This window comes from Leptinotarsa decemlineata, unplaced genomic scaffold (genome assembly GCF_025532065.1).
Source record: "Leptinotarsa decemlineata unplaced genomic scaffold, Ldec_3_MD MMD2_tig00000035_RagTag_RagTag, whole genome shotgun sequence".
In the NCBI taxonomy this organism is placed as follows: domain Eukaryota; kingdom Metazoa; phylum Arthropoda; class Insecta; order Coleoptera; family Chrysomelidae; genus Leptinotarsa; species Leptinotarsa decemlineata.
The window spans coordinates 5,293,662-5,313,754 of NW_027412540.1; the positions used below are offsets into that span (position 1 = coordinate 5,293,662).

At 36.7% G+C, this 20,093-nt stretch overlaps 2 protein-coding genes across 5 annotated transcripts in view; both read right to left on the reverse strand.

Moving 5' to 3' along the window:
• The window catches only part of alpha-Catr (alpha-catenin related), a 241,608-nt gene that overhangs the window by 34,670 nt on the left and 186,845 nt on the right, over positions 1-20,093 (reverse strand). For all 4 annotated transcript variants that reach the window (XM_074171780.1, XM_074171782.1, XM_074171783.1 and 1 more), the window contains exon 5: positions 16,966-17,203. In XM_074171780.1, coding sequence (XP_074027881.1) covers positions 16,966-17,203 — 238 coding nt within the window. The remainder of the gene's footprint in view (positions 1-16,965; positions 17,204-20,093) is intronic.
• Positions 9,416-10,633, reverse strand: LOC141480978 (uncharacterized). Its single transcript, XM_074171784.1, has 2 exons — positions 10,422-10,633; positions 9,416-10,358 (listed from the first exon to the last, which is right to left on the reverse strand). The coding sequence occupies exons 1-2, from the start codon at positions 10,571-10,573 to the stop codon at positions 9,647-9,649; spliced, it is 864 nt and encodes a 287-aa protein (XP_074027885.1). The 5' UTR covers positions 10,574-10,633; the 3' UTR covers positions 9,416-9,646.

The following is a 20,093-nucleotide window of genomic DNA, read 5'->3' on the forward strand; positions in this document are numbered from 1 at the left end:
AATCTGAACATGATATGTTTCTGTATGACGGCATTGATCTCTTCTATTTCATAAGCACCACATGGAATTTCAATTGTCAACTTTTGGGGTATCGATGAGTTGTCATTACTGATTCTAAAACTAACTAAGTTATTAGCTTCAGTTATATTATTGATTGTATTGCATCCATAGAATCCCAAAAGTCCTAATCCATAACGACTGTTCCTATCCAATTCAATTGGTGGAAAAAAATCCGCACTCAAGACACTTGTCCCGACAGCTTGTAGCTCGAACTTTCGTGACATGACTGATGAATATTTTGAAACACATTTCAATTTATTATTGTACACAGCAACAGCACATTTGAGACAATTTACACTTTTTGGAAGGTGTTGTATTGTAATAAGTATCATTTTTATTGATACCAATATTCACATCCTCTATATTACAAATACAACACATAGATTTCCGAGGTATAGGACCGTCATTAACATCCGATTCTGAATTTTGATCGTGGTGGTGGTGCTCATAACAATATCTATGTTTCATTATATCGATGTCATCTTGCAGATGCTTAGGCAACTTTTCCCAAACATATGCAATCTCATGTGCAACACATGCAAGTATCACTTCCTTAGGCATATTTGCAAGCATCACTTTATCCATTTTTTTCAAGGTACCATATTTTGAAAACATTCTAAGTGAAAACCCCATTCCCTTGATAGCCTCCCGATCCAGTTTTGGTGTTGAATCCATTTTTATTTGGAAAATTATTTAGAGAGAAACTGCAAGCACAAGTGACCACAGAGAACTGTATTAAATTTCTGTTGTCGATCATAGTTATATTTGATTTTTACATTCGAACATTTTCGAAAGAATCGAGTCAATTCCAATGGTGGGGGTAGATCTCCAAAACTATCGAAATATGTGACTTCTTTCCCACATTTTTTATATGCCACCCAATGTGTTCCTGGTCCACTTATTCCATCTAAATTAACAATAGCTGTCTCGTTTTGTTTTGGACCTGAAGATGGTAATCTATCACGCATAAAAACACCACGAAAATGTGGAATTTTCATTTTTTGTGCATAATAACTGAGATCGAGATCAGTAAGAGGCCTCTGAGGTAGGGGTTCAATTAGTTTTTTGTTTTGTTTGTGGCTTTGTATGGTTTTAAATATAGTCCTAAACCTTTACGGTATGGTTTGAGATATATTCCACTTCCGCGTTTGCCTAATGCTACAGCCTCCATGGTTTTATTGTGACGATTGGCTTCCATTAAAGCCGCTCTGCTGGCTTTTGCCGAATTCACGGCCTTGGTAATACCAGCAGCAGCTCCCGCCAAACTTCCTAGTGCGGATAGTCCAGCAAAAATTGGTATCAATGGTAAAAGTCCACCGATCTTGGGAACAGGAATTATGCGTGGTGTGCGGATTTTCTTCTTTCCACCGGCAGCTTTAAGGTATTTACGTGCCGCCTGCAATGCCACAGTGATAGCTTTTTTGCTATTATTCGTCACAAATTGATTCCCACCAGCTTTCTTCAATACATTTCGCACTTTATGGACTATCCCAGCACCAAATGCAACTTTTTTAATTTTATTTTTCTTCGTTTGTTTCCTCTTACATTTTTTCTTATTGGTACTACAACCCATGCCCATATGTCTTTTCGCTTTCATAATGTTGGTGACAAGTAATGCAGCTGCTCTTTCCCCAATACTCGCGTCCTTCGATTTAACCCTATCCCAAGCGCTGTATTCAAGTTCTTTGTCGGCTAAATGTCTTGCTGCAAGATCGGATGGATGCTTAGAATATTGAATATCGTGTTTTTTGCATTCAATATCTAATTTATTGATTCCAGGGTCGTTACGAGCTAAACGTTGTTTCAATTTTGTACCCGGTCCACAGTATTGATAACCTCCGGTAGATGTAATTCGAAAGGAAGTTTGTTTATTAAATCATTAACAAAACCACAACCTCTTTTAATTTTACGATCACTTTCAATACGTCCGTATCGTTTGATGGTACACATTGAAATGAATAAGCTAATAACATTTATATAGTCTCCAACCACGGCACGATGCGCATTGTAAAACAGAAAGAAAAGTTTGCTGTAGATAATCTAGATGAGAAATTTGGTTGTGGATTGAATGGACAAAGGGTATTCAGACATGGTCCACTACTTCCATCATCAGTTCGAGGACTCATTATAGGACCTTCAAATTGTGGAAAGACGAATGCAATGATATCACTATTAACACATCCACAAGGACTGAGATTTAGAAATGTGTATCTCTATTCGAAATCACTCAATCAACCTAAATATCAGTACTTGCGAAGTGTTTTGGAACCTATAAAAGGATTAGGTTTTTATACATTCAGCAATAATGCAGAAATAGTGGAACCCTCCGACGCTAAGCCTAATTCTGTTTTCATTTTCGATGATGTAATATGTGAAAAGCAAGATATTATTAGATCATATTTCTGTATGGGACGTCATAAGGATGTTGATTGTTTTTATCTAGCACAGACATATTCACGGGTACCCAAACAGTTAGTGCGTGACAATACCAATTTCATTATAATGTTCAAACAAGATGAGACGAATTTACATCACATTTATTCAGATCATGTTTCACCCGATGTAACATTCAAACAATTCCAATTGATGTGTGTTAAATGCTGGGAGGACCAATATGGATTTCTAGTCATTGATAAGGATAGAAAAATAGATGAAGGTAGATATCGCAAAGGATTCGATAGTTTTATATACCCATGATCTTGTTTTTGGAACTTATTCGATCACTGAATATTGTAGTGGTCACTTCACCAACGAATTAAGCTTTAATTCAAAAAAAAGGGCATTATGAATACAAAAAAAGATCCTGAAAATAAAAACAATGAAATAAATTTGAAACGTCAACTAGTAGAGACAACAGAAGCTGTCAGGCAGAAATTCAACTCTATCAAGAATGATAATATTGAAAATCGTACGACACTTGAAAGATTGTATGAGCCCATAATGAAACCATTGAATGTTTTATCATCAAACGCTACTTCTAAATCACCAGTGTTATCACCAAATCATGGAACTGTTCAATCTACTTCAAATTATCCCATGAGTACTCCAATAGGAAGAAAACAATCTTTTGGTAGTGTATCATCTGTGAATAGTGACACGAGCACACTTCAAGACGATATGAGAACAACTCTATTCGAAACACCATCATCGTCCCACATCGATTCCTCGGATCCTGACATCTCACCTGTTATGAATGAAAGTGGTGAAGATGTTTTGATGAAACATTTGAATAATATAAAATCTAGAAATCCAGCATATGATGGAACATTTGGCGTACGTATGGATCCAATTACACAAAAGCTGAAAATGGGAAGTCTAGTGGTAAATTTCAAAGATGGAAACATTTCATTTTGGGATGCTAATAAAGTGAAAAAATATGAATGCGCAGGTAGTCCAGAATTGTATGATATGATTTTTTTGAAGAATCCACAAGATGTTGATAATGAAGAAACTCGTCAAGTATATTCCAAAATATTGAAAATAACGAATGCTCCATATAAACAATATCATCTGAAGAATGGTTTTAAAAATACAAATTCTAAAAAATTTCGTGAAGTTATCAAACCTCTATTAGACTCACGACAATATCCAATAAGAAGTAGAAGTAAAATTGGTGGAGCACTCAAACGAGTGAAAATGGAGAAAATATATAATTCTAAACCTGTGAATTATGTGTACTGGAATTCACCGAAAGAGTTAGTTGCTCGCCTACGACTATTGGTAGCTTCAAAGTCAGCCGGACATACCGGACATGATAATGAAATAATTTCAATAATTGAAGAATTACGTGAAGAAGGTATAATATATTAACATATTCACATGTAATGATCACTGTCACATCATCATTCAATGCAGTAACATTATCACCTTTTCTCTTTAATCATATTGAAATAGAATGACTAATGAAATAAGTGATGTCAAACGACAAGTTGTTAATGAATTACATAAACCTGCAAGACGTAATTTTCGTAGAAGAATAACCACCATCAAAGGTTTTGCAGATCTATGGCAAATAGATTTAGCTGAACTGCAACCTTATGCAAAAAGTAATGAAGGATACCGATATATACTTGTAGTGATAGATTGTTACTCCAAATATCTGTGGACTGTAGCAGTTAAAGATAAAACAGGTAGTACAGTAACTAATGCAATGAAACATGTACTGAAAGAAGCCAAATACTCCCCCAAACACATACAAAGCGATCAAGGGAAAGAATTTTTCAATAAAAGCTTCTCATCTCTCATGCGAGAATATAATATCAATCATTATTCAACATTTAGCACAAAGAAGGCAGCTATAGCAGAAAGAGTGATTCGTACAATAAAGGCATGGCTCTACAAGGAATTTTCGATGAGAGGTCACCACAAATGGCTTGATATTCTTCCAATTATAACTAGTAGATATAATAATAAAGTTCATCGTACAATAGGTATGGCACCCATCAATGTTAATTCAACAACAAAATTAAAATTCAAGGGTATCAATGGAATTGGAGGAAGACAAAGTAAACCCAAATTCCAATTAAATGATATTGTACGTATAAGTAAATACAAACATATTTTTGAAAAGTCTTACACTGCGAATTTTACCACGGAGCTATTCAAGATTGTTAAAATTAATAAAACCATCCCAACGACTTATAATCTTGAAGATATGAATGAACAGCCGATTAGAGGATGTTTTTACGAAGAAGAGTTATTACGAACCGAGAATCCTGACGTATATCTGATTGAGAAGGTGTTGAAGAGAAGAAAAAATAAAGTATATGTAAAGTGGTTAGGCCTTCCTAGCGAACAAAATTCTTGGATTGATGAATCAAATATGGTTTAAATGTATATAATAGTGACTTTTATGAATAAAGTAATATTAAAGTTCATTATTGTTTTCATTTCAATTATAAGTATGTGAACTGAAAAATATTGCAGCGGTAAACATTGCCCCAGCCATTCGCAATGTTCTGTGTATACCAAACCAAATTAATTGTATACTCCATTCCCGCTTATATTTTTCAACTCACGATATTGAAAACACATTATCATTCCCAAAACTAATCGCCGTCACTTTGAAATGCAGTATCCAACTCTTTTTGCCAATTATCTCTCACTGATAATGCTGTCTCATAAAGCTTAGTCGACTCCTCAAGCTCAGCCTGAGCTTGCATTCTCGAACGTTGATGGAATTGCTTATCTTTACCAATTTTTGAACGGAGTTCATCAGCATCTTTAGACATTCTAGCCAATTCAACCTTCGCTAATGCAATCTTGGCATCTAATGCTTCAAGAGTTTCATTATTAGCATTAATAGCTCGCTCACTCTTTTCAAGTTCAGCAATAGTCATCTGTGCCTTTACAAGACGGCATTTTGCTTTCCTTTTCATTTCCCCAAACCGATGGAGGGGGCTGAAAGAAGATAGCGGTTCAGCTTTCAAATCACTCTTCATTTCTTTAGGAGTACCTTTTGGCTTCCTCTTCGATCTGTCACTTTTCGTTGCGGGTTTTTTCTGTCGCACAACACTTTTGGATTCTTTCTTTTCTTTAAAGTCAGTGACAATCGATGAAGATGCCTTAGTAACCTTCCTCTTGATTGTTCTAGATTTCTTATCAACACCAAGAGGAAGGGTAGATGAAGAGTGTTTGAGTGATGATAATTGCGAAACGATCGGATTTTCAATAATAATTTGCTCATTTGGTTCTGGCACATCTGCAAAGTTAACGAAGTCGTTAATATCAAAATCATTTATCGAATCTTGACTCGATAAATGTAATACTGGAATATTTTCAAAATCAGTCTGATCGATATCAACAAGTGGTGAACCATCTTCAGCAATCAATAGCGGCATAGAGCTCATGATTATTAAGGTCTGAGGAATGATATGTGATAGCAATAGAATGTGGATAGGAAAGGTGATGATGTTACTGAGACCTCACCATTTATAGAAGAAAATAAACTAGCGCATGCGCTCTTTCATCAACTGGCACATGCGCTCTCTCACTAAACTATTCACGCATGTAACAATCTTTGTCATTTAAGAGGAAAACTTTGTGTTGCATGCATGTATTTTTAAATGTTAGAAAATAATACAAATAAATTCAAAATATATATATATTTATTAATAATAGAGGACAATAACGATAATAAAAAATGAAAAATGTTAATATGTCTCTGTGGATGTGGAACGTTCTTTGACTCTATTCCTCAATAGTTGTTGCTCGTGCGTCAAACACCAACATTGAAAAAAATGGATTCTCCTATTGGGGTAGAGTTGACCAACCTTCTCACACAGATCCCAAGTACTTCTACATGCATTGCATACATGATTCCAACAATTCATGGAATATGTATCACAACGCAAACAACGTTGCAGTGGAGTTGGAACGGCAGCACAGATACCACAAATATTTCTACAGATACCTATATTGTTAAATATTATAGGTTCGGAACACTTCAGACACTGTAACTGTTGTTGACGATAATCCGATTTTGTTCGCTTCGGTGGATGAGAAGGAGGCGATAGTTGAATCCGCAACACGCAATCACTACACATACCAGTACATGGATTGATTGAATCCTTAGGTCTACTTATTTGACAAAAGTAGCACACAATAGCCCCTGCAATCATCATTGGGTAGACACACACTTTTGGTTTTTCATTCCACTCTTTTGGAAACGGCATTTTACTAATTCGATTAGAAATATAAAGAGATGACTTACAGAAACTCTGAATGCTCTCTCCTATACCTACGATCTCTATTTATACAAATCAACATCATGTGGAAGTATAGTGGGATAACTTCTCCTACTATTCCACTCTAAACGAGTCAAGTGGGAGTCGCATCACCTCCTATATAAGTTGACTTGCAAACCTAGAGTTCATTCATTCACTCTCTACAACTGTGAGCAAACAACAACAAGATGAATTCTGCAAAAATAAATGCTGCATTAAATAGAATAGCTGCTGTTGATGAAAACAATTGGATAGACGAATCAGATGATGAGGATGTCAATGTTCCGCTAGAGGAAGTAATAGTTGAAGCAGAAGATGTTGGAGTCGATGAAGATGAGATAGACGAAGTTGAAAACGAGGCCAACCAAAGCGACGAAGATGATGACGTGATGGAGTTTGAGAGGGTCATGGATGAAGAAGGAGATGATGAAGGGATAGAAGCTGACACAACTGAAGGTGATGGTGCTATGAGGATCGGTATGCGAACACTCAATGTCAGTGAGACACTGGAAGATCCCTTGGATTTGTATTGTGCATTGGATGCATACGTATTGATCAGCACAATAGATGGAGAGAACAAAAAACTATGTTGGTGCTGCTTTCGGTTTTATTCGCATAGAAACAATAATGGAGGGTGGTATGCCCATGTCAACACCCACAACACTGTCTCAATTATGGAAATGGGACAGAATTGGTGTGAAGCTTGCGAGAGGCCACTAACAAACTTCACCCGAGTATCTACATGTATTATATGTAATAATGTCCAACCTGTGGCACAATAACCGTGGACCTACTGGTCAAAAAAAAAACAACAGCCCTTTTCAGGGCTACATTATTCACACAAACAGTAGTTAGTTGTATTAGTATTCATAGATTATGTGACAAATGAATACTTTGATTAATAAAAGTCTAAGTTGGAAATTTGTTAGTCTTTGAATATCTATACATTATATGACAAATAAATTACTACTTTGACTGAAAAGTCGAAATTTGGAATTTGATAGTCATTGAATATCTATGCATATGATGAGTACTACTTTAAATGAAAGTTGAAGTTGGCATTTGTCAATCATTCATATGCATATAATGATGAATACTTTCACATACATATATTTCGTTTGAGATTATAATGTTAACATAATGTTAACAATGGTATGAATCTGTTTCTGTTTGAAAGTATAATGGTAGCTCTGAAAAGAGCTATTTTTTTTATTGTTTCAGTCTTTAATTGTAGCCCTGAAAAGGGCTGTTATTTTTTTATTAATCCATGCAATGATATGGACTAACGCTCCTCATCATCAGAAACAATAATTATGGTATCGTCATCTGAATCAGATGATATACTAATGATATCATCCTCATAGTAGTCATCTGAATCAGATGATATACTCATGATGTCGTCGTCGTCATAATCAGCTGAATCAGATGATATACTAATCACATCATCCGCATTATTATCGTCAACAGCATCTATGTCGTCCTGAATACCTTGTTCCACTCGTTCTGCGAAATCATCAGGAAGATCATAGATTCGCTGCAGAAATTGAGCGAAGGTTGTACTCAAATGATCAGACGTTGAATCTATTTCATGTACTTGGATGGGTCCTGTACTCGACATTGTGGAAGAATGATATAGAACTGGGATTGTTGCTATATTTATATTGGAAGAAATGAAATGGAGGGGGTGAAATGTAGAACAGTGTTTGAGATTCGAAAACATCAAGAATGAAACTCTGAGCGATTATTAGGAGAAATTCTAGTGATTATTATGGAAAAAAAACTAATAAGAGGGAGAGGAAGGGAGGAAGACACTGCCCCAGCCTCGCAGTGCCTCGTGTACACCAACCAAAAAGTGTGTACTCCGTGGAAGGAAAGGAAAGGAAATGATGGACGAGTAGATGATTATATGTCATCATCGGAATTGAGGACATCATCATCGATTAGGATTGGGGATGGCGGAGGACTATCCTCGATGAGGATAGGGGATGGTGGAGGACGTCTAACGTCAAGCTCGTCATCAGCATCATCACCAGAGTCGTCGTCGTCATCATCGTCGTCGTCGCTACTCATTGGGACAATGTCATCATAAGCAGGGTCCCACCATCCGTCAGGATCTGGATATTCCGAGTCATCCAAGTGTCCTTCGTCACTGCCAGTGACATGCTGAACTTGCATCCTGATGTCGTGATCCCGGTATTCGTATGGCGGACTGTGGGGTTCCGTGGTGGAAGAGACAACCTGTACCTGGCTGTTATCCCAGTAATTGAAGTTGTACCCCTGATCCGGGCAGCTATAGGGTTCGGAGGTTGAATCGGGTTCCATCTCGATGCTAGCTGATCAACTGAATGTTTCATCAGATGATTTCTACTTTTATACTTTCGAGAGGGAGTGGGAGAGGAGTGGAACATTGAGTAGGGGTAAATTGTAGTGTGACATAAGACATATTCAATGAGTAGGGGTAAATTGCAAAGTGACATAAGACATATTCAATGAAAGAGATACTTGAATGGATAAAATACAAATGAAATATACTTGTCGATTTCACTATGAAACATGTCTATTTTTTTATTTTTTAAATTTTCTTCACATGAAATTATTTACAAGTGATTAGAGAACACAAAAATTGATGTGAGGTATTTGTCTAGAAGAACTTGGAATTGAAATAAAAAAATAATAATGATAATAAGAGGAAGTGAAGAAAAATGCTCCAACCATCGCATTGTTCAATGTGTACCAAACCAAAAAACAGTGTACACCCTTTATTTCACTTCCTTTTCCTTTATTCAATATAAACTTAACAAATATAAACTTAAAACTACCATAATTAAATACTCCTAACTAACCTAAAACTAATCTTACATTTACACTTCATCTACAAAAAGAGTGTCCATAACTGTCACTACTTTTTTGTACAGCTCTATCGAAGAGGTCTTTGCTTTACACCTTTCCTGCAGAGATGCATAATTCCGATCTATTTCGGCCATTTCCTTTTGGAGTTCCCTCCGTCGGTTATCCATTTCAGCCATTTGTCGCTTCATGGTAACCAACTCGGCCTCGCTAGATCGGGCAGCTCGTTCTGCTTTCTTGCATCTCTGCAGAAAAACACTCATCTTTTCACTAACCTCTCCGATAGGCTGTGGCACCAACACCTCAGGATCCGCCGGTGTCGCTGGCAGCGGTGGTAGTCGCGTCACCAACGGCGACAATATCACCAACTCCGGAGAAGGACTCCTCGGAATTTCCACTGCTGCTGGTGCTGCTGCTGGTGTGGAGGCCCTCTTACGAGAGGTCGAAAAACTACCTGCATAAGGATTAGTCCTATTGCAAGTAGCTCGGTACTTTGAAATAGGACCAACCTTTGCTGCAGGTCGTTGGCAAACCTTCTTCACAGCCCTGACTTCCTCCTCCTCCTCGAATAAGTCAGGGCTAGAAGATCTGCACCTAACTCGCGAACGCGAAGTGGTTGGCTGGTCAACCGTCACCGCTCTCGAAGATGCTGCCTCCTCCTGGTCAGCGGACACCGGCAGAATAGACGCCACAGCATTATTCACCTCCTGTGTATTGGTTGCCATTCTGAAAAAGAAGAAATAATACAAAGTTAGTTGATATAAAAAATAACATTCCTAATTTACTTACTCAAATATCAAGTTGGTCGTTGGAACGTACTGCCTTGTTGTGGAGTGGACTGCTCTCGATGAGATGACTTCTCGAACTGAATGTTGTGGAGTGCTCTCCGGAGGGTATCGACTTCGATGCGTGAGCGGTGGGAAAATGGTGGGAGCGCACATGCGCGATGAGGGTAGGGGTGTACATGCGCAAATGTTGGGAGTCGGGGGGCGGGGCTTCGGAAAGGGGGCGGGGCTTCGGAAAGGGGCGGGGTATCCGAAAAGTTGGTGGCGACGGGGGGGGGGGGGGGGGGGGGGGGGGCGTGGCCCTAACGGGCCCCGCCCACTGCCTGGGCTCCGCCCAGGTGGGTGGGGCCTCCGGCCCCAGGTAGGCGGGACATCTGGAGAGACATCTACGCCCTCTTCGCGCGCGCGTTCGTAACATAATATGCAACCGAACACCTAACCTAACGTATTAACGTATTAACGTAACCTAACCTAGTACGCTAACCTACCGCTATGCAACCGAACACCTAACCTATCGTATGTATTAACGTAACCTAACCTAGTACGCTAACCTACCGCTATGCAACCGAACACCTAACCTAACCTAACCTAACCTAACCTAACCTAACCTAACCTAACCTAACCTACAGTAACTGTTAACCTAACCTAACGAGGGAATACTAACCTAACACCTAACCTAACGTAAGTATGCAGCTAACCTAACGTAGCTATTAACCTAACCTAACGAGGGAATACATTCACCATGTTGGTTCCATTAATACATCATCAGTTGGTTTTGGTTTTGGTTGTATTATTCTATGATTTGGATTAATGTTCAGTCCTGGATATCCCAGTCCACCTGATGATGATGGCCTGACTTTATAGTTTCTCTCCAAAACTTCTTTATGGTTTTTCTCCAATACTTCAACTCTCTGTTCCAGTACATCATACTTTTTCATTGTAGTCCCTGTTATGTTTGACATAGCATCAAATTTTTTATTTGTAGACGCTGTTATGTCAGACATTTTTATGTCTACATCACTTGTAAGTTTGTCAAATTTACGAGTGAAAGTTATCCGAGCCTCTGCAATTTTATCGTTAAATGCTTGCCGGGCGTCCCGAGCAATATTGCCTATTGTGGATTGTATTGCAGCTTGTAGGGCTAGAAGTATAACTTCCTTTGCTCCATTAATTTCCCCCTCAAGATATGATACAGTTACACAATCACTCTTGTCAATTGGTTCACTTGTATTTTTCAATATTTTCCTTTGCATGTCATAATGACCATCTTTTGTTAATTTAAAACCATTCCCAGGAGGACCTCGAATGACATTACCACCCCATTTTCTTTTTCTACCAAACTTATCGATTGTTTTAGACATTGTGCACTCTACGATGATTCTCTTCAAACTGATATTTCTGTCATTTACATTATACTATATATTGCAGTAATTGATTAGGGAAATAGAAATAATACAAATAAAATTTTAATCATTTTATATTCATTATAGTAATACATATACATACATACATAATACATTAATATCACATTACTTCTATCATATATTATTAATTATAAATGGCTACATAAATATCAATATTGAATTTTCCGGTTTTGAAGATATTGAATGATATTTCAATCATTGATCTCGGCAGATAATAAATTAATCAATTGATCCAATGGAGTCTCCTGAGATTGTGATTGTTGAATAATATTACTTATCCAACGAATGTTCTCATTTGGATCGTTTTCATAAAATTCAATATCATTATGACCCCAAGGAAGAGTGTGGGTAGTATTCGGAATGATAAATCGTTTATCGTCGTGATATGATAATGCAACTTTATTTTTTAATTCAGTATACATATCATGTAACACGCTTCTAAATGAATTCATCTTTCTGAATATCATACCACCTTGTTCGACGATTTTTTGATAATCTTCGCATGTCAATTCATTCTTTATTACAGATCGTTTAACCCCTTTGGCTTTCTTAAATTCACCATCAACAGATTTCACATAATATGCTTTAGCACCTGTACCATAAAAACTCATGATTGGATCATTTGGAAATTCATCTTTGAAGTTACCCAAGACTGAACTTGTTACTGGAATATTGAATTGGTTAACTATACTGTAATTGGATGTATCAAATCTACTTATGTTAGTTTTTATGAATTCATAAAAATTTTCTGTGTTTACTTTAAGAATGAGCGAGTCGGTATCTGTGTAAAGTAAAGAGACATTTTCATCAAAGTGTTGTTTGATGCATCCATAGAAAAAGTCATACATGACTGTTTTAGATAATTCTAATATGGAAAATCCCAAATATAATGGTTTATCGTAATGAACCTTCACTCTACCCAATTGAATGGCAACGAAATTATCAGTGAAAATTGAACAATTTTTGAAATTTGGTTTGGCTATGAGAGTGCTGGCACCTATATTTTTCTTTATATTTTCCCAATGTGTAACGAGTCTAACATCAATTCGATTATCTACATTCTCCATTGTCTTTCCATACACCGCATTATTCATTAGTTTATAGAAATCTTTAACAGATTTGTTGTTAGACCTATTACGCATTTCAGTATTAAGATCTATATAGGGTTTCATCCAGCATGATTGTTTGAATTTCAATACTCTATGTGTATTCATTACAATCAATCCATTTTTGACAGCTTGCTGTAGATTCCTATAATGAACAATATATTTTCTTTTATCATTCAAATTTGGAATTAATTTGGGAATTTTCGATTGTGTACGAGGTGGTATTATTTTTTCGACTAAAAATGGAAGGTCAGAATGTTTATCATGCAACTCTTGTGGATAATGAATGTCCACTTCAAATACATACCCATACGGACTATCAGTACTCACATCCATCACATCGAGATTAAGAATTTCATTTGGTGTCAACCATGTAAATTCACTTGTTGGTAGAGGTTGTGACATACTGTGACCGTATAGATTTGTTGCATCTAAATATGTAATGAATGTGGAAGGTTCGTTGGGATTATAATTGGGTAAAAATCTATTATTTGCTATATGTTTCCTCTCGCTACATTGACTAATTCCACCTCGTATACCTTTTTGAAAAAAGTGAATCATATCAATGTCAGTTAGTAATTCCAATTCAACATTAGTGAACTTCAACATGGCATCCCATGATAATCCAGGTGCAGTGTAATATTGTGCCGGATCTAAGTTATATATCTCTAAACTTGTGGTGCGGAAGTTTTCAAAAATATCACATAGTAGCAATACATCCGACTTCAAATACAAATCAGAGTATTCCCCCAAATTCTGACACTCGAATAAATTCCAAACTTTTCTAGCCCTATCATAATCAGTTTCCGATATATGTTCACAATTGAGTGTGTCATAAAACTGATTTTTTGTCGGAAGTAATGGATAATTCAATTTGTCAATGTCATCAACAAAACTATATGGAAATACACCTTTCTGTCTCATCAAATTGAATTTCTCAATTTGTGGGAAATGTTTGTGCATCTCCAAACATTGATCGGAGGTCAAGTTTGCACCCAACTTCTCCAACGAATTAGTCATAAATTTATAACTATCGATAAATCTCATTTTGAGATAATTCTTCCTAACCACACCATCTTTATCGGTATAGCTGTGTGTGAAGAGATGCTTCGTGAAAGATATATATTTCTCTTTAGTTTGCGGGATAACATCAACTTTCTCTTTATTCCTATACAATTCTTTTATGAATAAATGACAATCATAACCACTTAAATTATGAAAAATGATAGGTATGAAGTTTGGTATTTTGAAATTTAAATTACATTTCGAGTGAGCGGCATGTGATCTTTTCTTTCCTGTGACATGACAATGATCTCTTACTTTGACTTCACCATCAGTAAATGCTTTATTACATATACCACAAGTTCTGGCTGCAGCAAACTGTTCTTCTTCTTCGTCAGTTTGTGTATCCATCGGTTTAGGGTTTCTGAGATGATTTTCATGTATCTCTTTCAAATCATCTTCAATGCTACTCACAAATTTCTGAGCTGCATCTACACCCCTATATGTAACAAATTTTGACAAATCATCATTATATGAACACTTTATCAAATAAGCAAATGAATATGGGGCATGTTTGAATGTTTTAATCGTGTATGAACTTTCAGGATTTGGCTCATTCACATGAATCGGTTTAAGCACTGATTCAAAATCAGCATACACTACAAATGGCACCCTCATTTGCCTCTCAAAGTTTTCAAACATTAGTTTATTTTCCGCAACCATTCTACCATATTTATTGATCTTTAAATTAGTAGTTGGTGTTGTGGTACTAATGTGATTACAATCATACATATTATGACGTAAAAGCAATCTCTCATCAGAAAAATATATCAAACATCCGTCACAAAAATATTTTTTCTGTCTATGAGCTGATAGTTGATTAGAAACTAATCTTGAAAGATCTTTGATCCAACAATAGTGACCATTACCGGAGTCATCAGTTATAAACAACAAATTGACATGTCTCCGGAGTCTTCTCTGTGAGTATCGCAATGGACCAATCACTTCATACTTCATTTTACCCTTCTCAAATGTACTCTCTAAACCGTAAACATTAATTGAAATATCATTCCTATCTTCGAATATTTCGATACTCTTATTATTAACTTTAACCGGAAAATCCATACCTGTGACATCTAAAACAGTGGAAAAATGTGGATATGACGTAAGTTCGGACACTCGACTATCTGCAGGATATAATGCTGATGTTATAGCCCAAGCAAAACAATATTGATCTTCATTACGAACATTCACAACAGCTTTCTTCCATTGAATACATTGAGGCAGCTTCACATATGAACGTCCTTCCAGTGGACTGTATTTATTAATGTTGACCTCGAGAAACAATATTTTTTCACAAGTCCAACCTGAATTATAAAAAAAAAAATATTACTATTCAATCTTATTGAAATTTTTAAAAAATAAATACCTGAGTCGCGATCCTGGAACTCAGTCGTTTGAGCCACAATTACATCACGGAATCCATCAAAAACAGCATTCAAATCTGAAGATTGGTCCACTATTTTATTTTGGGAATTAAATGACTTCGTGTCCCTCGAATCATCAGTCTGAAGAATATAATTCCCAAAAACTTCCATATTCACCTTGATGCTTTTATGGATCCTGATGGCTGATTCCAGTAATTCAATGACCTTCTGCCTAATCTTATTGAAAAATGACATGTAGTCACTGGTTACAATCGAACTCTCCACCCTGTATGTAGCAATGCGGCAATTGAATGCATTCGTTATAATTTGAACACCGTCAGACAATTGAACACATGCATTATTTTTATGACTCATGGTTCTTCGGTGAGAATTCACTTGGCTCATAGGAATTGTCACATTACAACAATTGCACGTATACATAGGTGTTGCATTATCCACTCTCACCCGTTTCACTGCAGGCCCTCCTTGGCAACTCTGGAGCTGATGCCGACGAAGATTATCACTACGAGTGAAAGATTTACCACAGTCACAGGAATACATTTTATATAATAGTTCTCACTAAGTCACTTGATGTAAACTGACATAGCCAACACTCGTACGCTTCTTAAATACACTCTGATAGGACCCGTCAAGACGTCATAGCCAACCCCACTTCTCAACTACATGCGCCAAGATTACCTCCCAACTGAATGCGATAACAGATGTCGATATACGAGCAAGCAGTGGTCGTTGCGGTCTCGGAGAGGGTAGACGCTAGGCAAACAGTCCTCGGCTGCCGTTGTGTCACCATGGATAGCGGGGCTAGAGCGAACCTTCATCGCTTCAGGAGAGGTGAGGGCAGACCGATGAATACGCATTACTCTGCCACACGTCGTGGAGTGAACATGTCGCTCTCTAGCCGTTGAACGGTTATTGCTGTGACGTCACTCCACTACTAACTTGGTGCCCTAACACCGATGGAGCATTTATTACTTGGAGGATCTTCGAAGTATGCAGACGTATGTTTGTACATAGACAAACAAGCACATGATGAAACCCTGTACCGTGCATTCTCCTACACACACACATAAACACACAAAATCTCATATGAAAAAAAAATCTGAACGATCCATGCACCAGACACTTCAAGGTCACAACGCCTTGACTTCACTGCACAACAAAAAAAACTTCACCAAACAACAACCAATAAAAAAAGCAATTAATACGTCATAGTGGTGGGGGGAGGCCGAGAATCAGCTGTAAACAACTACTCGTAAATTCTATGAAAATTTTCAGACATGACAACGTTGACAATTATCGAGGCAATTCACACCACTTCCCTCTAGGATTCGATCATGCGCACTGTGATTTATTACCAAAAAGTGGGGATAGTGACACTACTGGGTCTTTAGCACTCTATTGTGAAAAAGTTTTCATTCTGATCATACCACTTCTGAAATCGGTTATCCGCAGGAAAATAATATTCATAAATTGAAATTGAATCATTCAAACTACCTAGTAATGCTGTTTTTCCAAATGGGTTTATCCCATATCAGGTTAATCATCTATTTACTCAATGAATTACCTACCCATAGACATTTTACTGTGCTCGAGGAGGTGCTGCAAATGCCTCATGCAGGCATAAGCTGTCCCTCGCTCATTTTCGCAAAGTTCCTCTCTTTTGACTGATTGAACACTTGAATCGGCATTTGTTAGGATACCATCTTTAACTACGAAATGGATAAGATCCATAGCTCTCCTCATTTGGCAGAATACTGTGTCACGGTTCTCTCTAGCTGATGAACATTCTGGATGTCTCATACTAGTCTGAAAAATAACACTAATATTACAGTCAGATTTGAGATACTAGCAGTAAAAATAACAAGCCATATAATAGATGACGTTACTATGATAAACTTGTCGTTAATTTCATAGAATCAAGGGTTATGAGGAAAACTAGAGAACTGCATCCTTTGCCTTATCGTCTTCAATAATGTATACCGTAGTTGTAGAAGAACATCAGGCATGATAACTTGCAAGCAACAGTCAACAAATCAAAAAAAATATGTCAAAATGTTTTCGTTCATTTTTCCAAAATGCTTTGTGGCTTTCTGAAATGAAACAACCTGATTTGGATTTTGATGAAAATATATATTTGCAAATTGTAAATGTTGAAGAAAAATTCAAACCGCACTGGATTTGAAAGAACATTTTCTAGTGCTGGGAAAAGGGAGACCATACCAAACGATAGAGCCAATATAACTAGTATATTTAAATAAAAAGTTATCTTCAAAATAATACTTGCTGACAACTCCGAGATGGAATTTATGTAACCATAAGACGTTTGCTTTCTATATGACATGTGACGATGCAAAATTGGGAAATTCATTCAAAATAAAATGTATAATTCGCAGACACTAAATCATTTTCATCAACATGAAAAATCAGGTCAACCAAATTCAGAGATAGAAGTATACATCAACGTAGAATGATGTCAAATAGGTATTGACTGGAATATCATAGTCGTATATCCAATGAATGTTATTTCAGTCGACATCCAGACCAACTTGTCAACACATTGACTTATATAAATATCAATTTCATCATGTGGCAGAACATAAAAAATTCACTAGGAAAACTCATTTTCTTCTATCAAGGAGGCACAAACAATGAAATATGTTCTGGATCGATACATAATGCATCAGTGGGTATGAGGATACATAGTAGTATAATTTCCGAAGAACCGTCAACAGTAAATGAAAACCAAATGAAATTCCTTTTCACTTCAAAAAGAGATTGTAAAATTTAATCAATGATGTCAACATACCTCGCGAAATGAACTAAAAATTACTCAAAAAATTGAATAGGTCAGGGCGATACTTGGTGAAAATCCATACTTATATAGATTTCTGTGTTAGTATATTTTTTCATAATTTTTTTTGTAGTTATCCAAGATGTTTACTGATTTTCATGAATTTTTAACGACTTTTACAAATGAAAGATTCATTCATCCTTCTAGTGGTGATTCTTTTCAGCTGCATACTAAAAATGAAGTTAACTATCACATAAACATTTCAAAAATAGAAAATTCGAATGTCATTTTGAGATTTAAGATTTCAACTGTCTCTGGCCAATTGTTATTCCAAAAACATCGATTGTTCATGAATAACAATAATTCAAATGAGTTTCTACCAGAATTTTTCTTATTGCAACTATCTCTTTGACTTTAAGTTATGAAATTTCCATATGGTAGTTGCTTATAATATCTTGCACTAAAAGTTTCGCTGAATGACCACAGCGAAACTGGCTTTGTAAGAGAACTGTGAAAAATGCCCACAGCAAATTCAGCTACATTCTGAAGGTCTATTTTAAACGTTTAATTCATAGAAAACATAGCTCATGTACATTAATTCAGCCCTTACGTATAAAAAAGGCAATAATGCATTGAAAGATAATCGATTTTCACATTTTGAATGAGAAAACTATTTTTTGAACATTAATTTAGATCTATATTTCAATATGAAATCATTTTCCATGAGAAAATTGTAAATTTAAATTGAGAATTCAATGAGACAATTTTCTTTCGAAACAATTTATATTTTATATTAAAAAAAATATATTACGAATAAAATATTTGAAAAAAAAGTATTGGAAAACCAATAACAATAATAGGTTTTTTCATACATGAATACAATAAATATTACAATAATTTGAAACAGTGACATTGAGAAATGCAGTACAAACAAAGAGAAACCCACTGAAACCGAAGTTGTGCATCCTAACAATTTCAACAGATAAAATAAGATATACGAGCCAGTGGGACGTGGTATACAGTACTAAAGAACGCCAGAAATGTAATACTCGTAGAATAAAAATGCAGTACACTCATCAACAACGTGGAGCAATCGTAACAATCTAGAACAAGTGCAGACTAATCGGGAGTGAACATTTCCATGAACATTTCCACCCCTCCTACTATTATAAATTCGAGTGAATACGGAGCACCTCCGTCTCCACATCCCGAAGACACAGAAGAACCATCTATTTCCAGATAACTACAGGCCAATCAGCTTAACCCCTTGGCGGAACGTTTCATCATGAAAAAATTTGAGGACCGAAGCGATTTTCTTAGACGTCTCCAAGGCGTTCGACAGAGTTTGGCGTGACAGACTTCTGGCCAAAATGAGCAATTTTGGCTACACGCACCAAATGGTAAGATTAAACGAGTCTTTTCTAGCTGACAGGTGATGCCGCTGCAGAGTAGGACAAGAACTCTCAACCATGCGACTACTAGAAGCAGGGGTTCCACAAGGTGCAGTTCTATCGCCACACCTCTTCTCGGTATACACAGCAGATGTGCCCAAGAAAACAACGTTAACAATTTGGCGCTTTACGCGGACGATACATCTCTGCTGGCGAGATCAACAAGATAAGCGCACGTCACTAGATACTTGCAGCAACAGGCAGATAGATTAGTGGAATGGGCCAACCTGTGGAAGATCAGTATAAACCCCGACACGAGTCAGACAATACTGTTCACCCGAAGTTGGGCACACCCGGAAGGAAACGTCACCTTCAACGGACAAGAGATTTCGTGGACCAACAAAGCTAGATACGTGGGAGTCATCATAGACAAAATATTTAAATTATAGGTTTCGTGTACGGCACAGAATATGAATAGCAAGATCTGCCCGACAAAACCTATTACCAATAAAAG

What these genes read in the sequence shown, in the direction of transcription:
- LOC141480978 (XM_074171784.1), bottom strand. Translation starts at nt 10,573, where the DNA reads ATGTGCGCTCCCACCATTTTCCCACCGCTCACGCATCGAAGTCGATAC. An exon ending in ACGACCAACTTGATATTTGA is followed by an intron (nt 10,359 to 10,421) that starts GTAAGTAAATTA and finishes CTTCTTTTTCAG; the next exon opens with AATGGCAACCAATACACAGG.